This window comes from Solea solea, chromosome 18 (assembly GCF_958295425.1).
Source record: "Solea solea chromosome 18, fSolSol10.1, whole genome shotgun sequence".
Taxonomy (NCBI): domain Eukaryota; kingdom Metazoa; phylum Chordata; class Actinopteri; order Pleuronectiformes; family Soleidae; genus Solea; species Solea solea.
In genome coordinates this window covers 7,947,585-7,956,422 of record NC_081151.1, presented here as the reverse complement: position 1 = coordinate 7,956,422, position 8,838 = coordinate 7,947,585, and the positions used below count along the sequence as shown (strand labels likewise).

At 40.8% G+C, this 8,838-nt stretch overlaps 1 protein-coding gene across 5 annotated transcripts in view; it reads left to right on the top strand.

The window, feature by feature from the left end:
• Nucleotides 1-2,174: 2,174 nt before the first annotated feature.
• stxbp5b (syntaxin binding protein 5b (tomosyn)) overlaps nt 2,175-8,838 on the top strand; it is a 30,703-nt gene continuing 24,039 nt past the window's right edge. For 4 of the 5 annotated variants that reach the window (XM_058615026.1, XM_058615025.1, XM_058615024.1 and 1 more), the window contains exons 1-2: nt 2,176-2,681; nt 4,550-4,647. In XM_058615026.1, the coding sequence (XP_058471009.1) occupies nt 2,529-2,681; nt 4,550-4,647 (251 nt within the window). In that variant the 5' untranslated portion in view covers nt 2,176-2,528. Of the gene's footprint in view, nt 2,682-4,549; nt 4,648-8,838 lie in introns of all 5 variants that reach the window. The other variant, XM_058615022.1, reaches the window with a different exon arrangement.

Here is an 8,838-nt window from a genome sequence, read left to right as displayed (position 1 = left end):
AACAAAAAGTGGAATCTGGCGCCACCTATATAACAGAATAGAAGCAACATCAAAGGCCCAATCCCTAAAAAAAATATCTTTGTACATCTTCCAGCAATTCCATCTTTTTCCCTGGTTCTTGGTCACCTCTCCTCCTTCTCCTCCTTCCCCTTTACAGCTTTACAGCCATATTGGTAAGTAATGAGTTCACATTCACTAAAACACAACAAATAAACTATAATTAATAATAATTTGTCTATCTGGTTGTGTAAATATTATGCAGATTTCCAATCAGTTAAGCTCATACATTGCGTAATGATCAAGCAAGTCTTGTATTATTAATAATTTGTGTAATAGACATTTTTATTTATGGCATACATTTGACATGAAACAGTAGGACACACACGCACACATTTAGAGACACAGATTTCTGCTATTTCTGCTATACTTGTTTTTAATACATATTTCCTGTATTTTTTGTCTGAATCCTAATTACAAGATACGAGAAATAATTATATGTGGTCACTATAGCATTACTAAAACAATGCACAGTTAGTGCTCTGGCCCTGATTCAACACTTGGTCTGAATATAATATGGATTGTTCACCAAAGTGAACAAAGACTAGAGGTAAACCGATCGATCAGTATAGCCAAATACTACTTTTATATATGACTGACATTTGCCAGTTATTATTTAATAAATGTGGCCATTATTAATTCAGGTCATGGGAGACTGTGGATCACAGAAACAGAAAGAAAGGTGATTACTGTCCTTTCCCTCTTCTCTTCCCTTCCGTCTTGAGTTGTTTAGCTGAGTGGCTTGTCCACATTTGTCTTGTTCAGTTTATTGTCACAGCAAGTAACTGAACTTGTTCATCGCGTCCTTTTATTTGGAACAAGGTTTTGTGTATGCATTATGCATGCAATCTTCCACGATGCATGAAAGAGAGTGATAAATGAAACAAGTGGTGTGGATACAAGTCCTTGAGAGTGTGAGACTTGTGATTATCCGGTGGGGGGGAACAACCTTTTTATCAGTCCACTACTGGTGCATAATTTGGCAGGAAGTCAGCACTAATTTTAGTATTAACTCTTCAAACAGACTCTGCAGGTTAATCCACTGTCAGACGAGAGCTGATGTTTCTGAGATTTACTTGTATTTTTCATGTTTTTTAATTGGGATTTTGTTTGTTTCGGTATAAAACCACAAGAGGGAGCTAAAGTATTGTTTTTCCTTCTTGTGTGTTGTCATGGGTAGCTTGGTGTCAATGGTTTTCTACATTCACCAATACATAAAGGTAATAATAAGATACAACTTCTAACTTCTAACTGAAGACATAGATTTTTTTTACCCCTCAGAATGTATTTCTGTTAGAGATGTATCTTTGTTAAGAGACAGATGAGATGTACATTTATTTCAAATCAGCACATAAATAACACTTTGTAAGAATCTGGTGTCCCGGTGTGCTTTAAAGAGATATTCCACAGTTAGATGGATAGATAGATAGATAGATAGATAGATGGATGGATGGATGGATAGATAGATAGATAGATAGATAGATAGATAGATAGATAGATAGATAGATAGATAGATAGATAGATAGATAGATAGATAGATAGATAGATAGATAGATGGATGGATGGATGGATGGATGGATGGATGGATGGATGGATGGATGGATGGATAGATAGATAGATAGATAGATAGATAGATAGATAGATAGATATGGACTGTTACAGACAAATAAAGTAATAAATAAGTGGATGAATTACACAATCATCCCTTATAATAAGGAAATACCACAAATATTGGGTAGTATTAATATTGGTTAATATTTGTTATATATTCTATAACTAAATAATGTATATGATATATTATGACGTTATTATGAATATCATGAAGATGTAACAATACATTTATTTTTGTTATAATTACAACTGTATCTGTATTGGTAGTTCAGTTTTTTGTAATTAACTGTAAATATAGCCTTTACACCCTCTGTATGTTGCGTATGTTGATATTTTATGGCTTTCTAGATTCTGTTCAGGTTTACTGCAATTCAAACAATCCACCTGGTGAAAATACACCCACTAGCACTAGCAGTCCTATCATTTTGACGGGTCACCAAATACACCACAACACCGGACCCTGCATCCGGGTGACCGCGCAGCGCAGACTCAATCCCCGCTGCAGCGCTCTGCGTTTCCGTAGCCAGCCTGCTACCCGCTGAGCCCTGGCTGCTGCTGGGGTGAAACAGCTCACGGAAACGACTGATCCCGATCGACTAACACCAGAGCGCACCACATAAATGGCGGATTAACACCTGTATCGGAGAGGACTCGCTGAATCCATGATCGTGACTCGGGTGCTTTCGGGGAGTGCGCTGGCAACACCCACCGTAACATGCGAGATGTACACAGAAAGATATTAACTGTGCGTTATTTCGGCTAACTAGCTAGCAGCTACCCCTCCTCCCTCCCCTCTCTATCCAATTTATGGTAGCTGCCTCGATCTGTTCTCTTCACCGTCGCGTCCGTAGCGGAGTAAAATGAAGAAGTTTAACATTAGGAAGGTGCTGGACGGCTTGACAGCGGCATCTTCGTCCTCCTCATCCTCCTCCGCCGCTGCTCAGCCGGGTACTCCCAGGGAAAACGACGCTGTTCAGGAGACTCTCCAGTCGGAGCATTTCCAGCTTTGCAAGGTGGGTTTTTCTGTTCGCTGCAGCCAACATTTACCGGTACTGTCAGTCAGATGACACCGGTGTGACCAAACGCTGGCGTTGTTGTTTTTATTTTATTTTATTTTATTTTATTTTATTATATTCTCTTTCAGCAGCTCTTAATGTATACATGTAGTCACCCCCCAAAAAACACAGATTAATATCAGTGCTAGTAAAGTACTTATTATGCATTTACATTGATTTTATTAAGGCTTATTAAATGAACCAATCGTCTGTCCGGATGTGGATGCGTCCAGACTGTCACTGCTCCATTCATGGTTGTTTGCTTTGCACTGAATCGTCGCCTCAAGCCACTGTTTCCTTATGAGTTTATTTCCGTTTGACGAATGAGAGATTTTTAGCCAAAGGACATACTGACATGATCTCACTTTAATGCAACACTCACAAACCTCAGTGTACACCAGGATATTTTTGTTGGTCTGTTCTGGCTGTGAAGACCTGCAACTTCAACTATAAACTCACAGAAGCACAAACCTCCAGCTCATTGTCTCTCAGTTCCAATACAGTCTGTCAGAACCAAAACACAATCCGGATCCAGATCGTCAAGATCTGATTATTTTCCCCCATGGGCAATAACCTGCTGCATCCCCAGAAAATGTAATCAAAAACCTGTCCTTAACTTTTTCAGTTATGCTGCTCACAATAGAGATGAGCTGATCTGATAGTCTGTATTGGTATTACCTGGATCATGGTTAAAGTCCAGCATCAAATTGAATGTAGTCTTCCTGATTTTGAGGCGTTGCGGTTTGGGATTTGACTGTTGCCATGACAGTTTTAGCAACCGCAAGTTCACAGGTGTCACCTGTAACCTGGCACCTAATGGACAATACCAGCTGTCAATCACTCTGCTGTCCACTCATATGTGTTTTATTGTCCATTTTCCTGTAAATGGGAACATCGTTTACAAAAATCCACATCATGTGCTACTGAAGGAGACCTGAAACTAAATTAACTCCTCAGGAAAATGTTTACAGACATTGTAAATCGAGTAAGAATTAGGCTCATTTTACCATTGACCTCCATTTCTATACATTGTGAACTGAGATTTTGAAAACCTTTTCCAAAATGTGCATTTTCAGACACCTAACCCACAGTTTTGCCTGCGTATGAAAGACCACAACACACAGGCAAGGCTATGTTTTCTAAAACACCTGCAACTACAGGTGGACTGGACATTAGGGAAGTGTACATTTGTTCACTGGTTGCCCTCTTGCAATGTACAGAATGTTAATCCAGCCTTTAGTTTGGGTCTAGCTGGAAAGGTTTCCCTTGTGTGAAATTATGTTAAATGTCTTGGAGAGCCAGCCCACCGGCTCCTGCCTCAGCTGGGAGCAGAACAGGTCAGGTCCCCTGGGTTCCTGGCCAATGGCCTAACCTGTTACATAATCCTGCTGCAAGCTACACAGAGATCATGGATGGCCGGGCAAGGTTTCCAACTCGAAACAATCGAGTTATACTCTAGATGTGTGATAATGATGACAATATTTTGGTCGCCGGGGCAAGATTCTTACAGCAGAGTGCACTCTGAGGCTGCAGATGTTAGTTAGCCTTAGGATGGATACAATTAATGAATTACTGATGTATTACAGAGCTGAGCCTGCATACATGTGAGGCGGATATTAGAAAATAGTCTAGTCCCCATTTGCAGTAATTGCACTTTATCTAATTTATTCTTATAATCGGACTAATTTTCCACATTGATGGATTATGTTTTTAGGAGATGATGGCAATGTTTCTTCCCCCCCCACAAACGTCAGATTGTGCGGCGCACCAGATGATTGATTTCGCAAACAGGAGGTCTGAAATAAATTCTGCTCTTTCTCCTGCAGACTGTGCGTCATGGCTTTCCATATCAACCGTCCTCGATGGCTTTTGACCCCGTGCAGAAAATCCTGGCCGTCGGGACCCAGACTGGAGCTTTGAGGCTGTATCCTTTTTTTTTCTCAGGAAAATGAAAACGAAGAGAACCAGTCAAGGGTAAAGCTTAGATGACTCACACACACACACACACACACACAAGTCTACTTGCGATATCCTTGCCTCACACGTCATATGACCAAAACCACCCGTTCAGCATTACACAAGGTTTGGGGAATTCACAAAGTAAGTGACCTCTCTTTGCCGCCGGTCGTCCAGCACAACAAAAGGAAAGTCCGTACCGCTTAGAAGAAAGTGTAGGGCTTAAGAGTTGCACACTAGCGACTAGGATGTGTTTCTGTGCAGCCAGCAGCCTCCTCCTCCTGGAGCACCCAGGCTCATTAGTGGTATCTCTGCAGTAGCATGAACAGCTCCTCCGCCATATGCCGAGGAGTCAACCTCATCAACTGCGCCGCCCGCTCTGTGCCAGGATGCCACGTCGATGTGCTGTAAACATCACTGGACCTGCACAACACACACACTGAAACACACACAGCTATACAGTCCTGCTGCTCACACTTGTATGTCACATTTGTATCAAGGATAAAAGCTTGTTTTTTTGTTTGTTGTTTTTTTACTGCTAATCGAGCAGTTTCCCTGAAAGGGTCACAGAAACAAAACTGCCCTTTGGATTCTAGATGACTAACAGGCAACGTTCGTGTGTCGCTAGCAGATCCCAGGTGTATTATTGCCGGTCAGAGTTGTAAAGACGCAGCTGTGGCACATAGTGGTGTCCTCCTGAAGCCAATCAGGAAATAAGAACATATCCAATAGCCACTCGGGGCCGACGCCACTGAGAGCTAATGGGAGAAACCTATTTCCCACTTGACTCATAACGTCGGTAAACATTTTCCCGAGGTGTTAATGGTCCCAATCTCTAGTTTAATTTCTTCACCAATGCCACACAATGTCACTTTTGTAAATTCTGTTCTCATTTAGAGGAAAACGAATTGAAAAATGCGCACATGAGTGGACACCGGTGTGATTGACAGCTAATATCGTCAAGGAGGTGTGGAGTCTGTGAACTTCTAATTGCACGTCAACATGGAGCCGGTTAAATCACAAATCTCCATGAACATGAATACAGGAGTTCAGATTCCTGTGGGTGACATCATGACGTTGTGTCATAACAAGCGCCCTCGTGTGAAAAAACACCCCAGTCATGGAGGATAGATACCGGATGAAATAGGACTAAAGGATCTAATCTACTCAATAGTAAATTTCATGATTGTTATTTGATTTGTAAAAGGCCAGGTTCAGCTAAATGTATAACCACCATTGAAACATGAACTTAAGCATTTGAATTATACTATAACTGAAACAATCAAAAGTAAAATATAAACCCTATACACTCAGATATGCTTCATAACATTCATCCTAAATTGCAGCCTTTACAATTTGCAAACACAGTTATTTTAAGTTGCACATTTCATTAGAAAATGACTAATTCTTCAGCCTTTAGAGGAACAATGGCCTCTTTTGTTTTGGTTATGAAATAATGCAGTACTTACTCAAGTTTGCATCTTTCCACGAAAACTCTGCTGTGTCATCTGCTTAAGGAATAATATTGTGAAAGCAGGGATTATAGGTATGATATATATTTTTTTAATTAAGCCAAAAAGTTGTTGTTTCTTGCTATTTGATCGTACCCAGGTCGTGCTGTTTACAACTTGTCTTTAGGGTTGGTCTGTTTGCGTATAAACACAGGGTTTCCCCCTTTGTATTGATATCCTGCTTGGGAGGCCCATCTGCTTTATTTAGGTTTTCATTAGAGGTAGCGCCGTCCTCGTCTTTATCCACTCCACAGATTAAGAGAGCGATGTGTTTACAGGGCGACTCCCAGAGAACACACACACTGCTTCCATGTCCTAATGTGCAAGGTAGAGCTGATGGGATTACTGTCATTCAGGCAATTGGTCCATTTATCAAAAGACAGGCTGCATCGATCCCCCTCATTGCCCCCGGAGTTTGGAAACGCTGCCACAGCTCAGTAGACATAAGCTCAATGAGGTGTCTACAAGCAATAAATGTCTGCTTTTACAAGATCTGTCTCTACTACAGTGTTCTAATCAGTCTGTTACTGTAGTCACTCTGCTGCTCTTTCCAACGTGTGTGCCGTCAAGTTTTTGGTCTTAACAAAGCAAACTCACCCTGGCTTGATTTAAAAATCGTCGCAGAATGCGTTGGAACTTTAAGATAGTGGAGGTCTTCTTTCTGCCGTGCGTTCTTTGATTTCTAAATGTTGCAACTCAGTATTTTAAGGGAAAGTTTTTAATTTCAGTTTGCTTGTGAAGGTGGCTGGCGTTGCTGCAAGTCAGAAGTTGAACATCTGATACAGACGCACATCCTCTTGTTTCACACTTCTTGACCGAAAGCTTTTGAGAGTCTACAGAGGAAATTTTTTTCTCCTTTTTTTTTCTTCGATTAAGACGACTTCCTTCCTGACTTGATGGTAATCAGCTGACTTGAATTGAAACTCTGCCGATGTTGAAATGGTGTGGTGAACCAGCCTGGTTAACCAACGAAGGGAAGTGTCGGGCATTTATGTGACGTCTTAAACGCTCACAAACAAAGTGGAAAGCGGGCAGTGCCGAAAGATGAGAGACAGTATGTTGTAAAGTGCATGTATACCGCACCTGTCGCACACAATGTACAAGTCAAGTCAGCTTTATTGCCATTTTCTGCACACGACGTACAGAGGAATCAAAAGCGTTTCCCCCCCTACGGTGTTTAATAAGCTAAAATAGAATTATTAAAAGATAAACATAATAACAAGTAATCTTGAAAAATGAACTGTATGTACCTTCAGTTCAGCTCAGACCTTCATTGTCTGTATACATTTGGTTTGCAGCAGTGGTTTAAAAAAAGACACGAGACAAAATTCAGCCACAAGAAGGGTTTGTTTAAAAGTGACCTGTAAAATAAAACCATCAGTAACAGCAACAGAGAACAGATTTATAAAAATATAATACAATAAAATAATACCATAGTGGTTAACTGTTGGTGATTTTTGTTGTTGTTTAATATTATTATGATAATAGTTCTGTCTTATATTTAGTCTTGCTGCATCCTACATATGAAAACAGGCACTGTGAGGCAATACTATCAGACCTGACTGAGGGTGTGTTTGTGTGTACACACCAGCATTTTACCAGTGACACTTGGTCTGAGGCTTGAAACTGCAACGCTAATTCCGCACTTTTTAGACCCACTCGTAGGGGGGGACGGGAGCTCATTCCCATAATGTAAACAGTGTCCGCCATCTTTGCTAACAGTTACGCTAACATGACCAAGTGTCACTGGTGGGCACGTAACAAAGAAAAGAATGAAGATATTTCTAATGTAAACAGTGTCCGCCATCTTTGCTAACAGTTATGCTAACAGGACCAAGTGTCACTGGTGGGCACGTAACAAAGAAAAGAATGAAGATATTTCTCAACTCAGGGAAAACTGAGGTTGGCTGGCACAATTTTTCAAAAATACTACCCTTATGCTAGTAATACAAAGATAAATGCTTATTGGTGAAGTATTCCTTTAAGTTCATATTTAAGGGGTGAAACCTTAAACCTTAAACCTTTTTGCTTGAAGGTGAATGTCCCAGTGATCAATCTGATTGATTTACTAGCAGTCGAGGGACTAACCTCTTGAAAGAAATTATCTTATTAGAGAATTTGTCGTGCGTCTTTTGAAATGTATATGACCAACAGATGACGACATGCTAACCTCCATGTTGAATGTTTCGTTCCCCTCACCACAAGATGTTTTACTACACGTAAAGTCACAGTTGACTCAGCTTCCTTTGCTCGCACGATCCGGGAAACAGCGGAGGAAATCACAAGTTGACAGACTGCAGGTCACCGCGTGTGTGGTTTTGTACCTGTGGCTTGCAGCAAAAAAAAGAAGTGTTTTCTCGTGAAGTGTGTGAAGTGGAGTTGCTCTATTTAACCGCCACAGTTCCAGAATCTAGTTCTGAGGTACGGTGTGGTAATTTCCTGCTAACCTAGAAAGTAGCTCGTCTCGGCAGTGCCATTAACCTACATCGTAACAGAACCAGTTCACTCGCTCACCTTTTTTACATTTACATACACTAATGAGTCACGGCTCGCAGGAGAACAAACGGGCCGGAACAATGTTAATGTGATTCTGCTTAATGTCAGAAAAAAATATGAATATTACATACAACAGCGCCGTCGATCTCCAG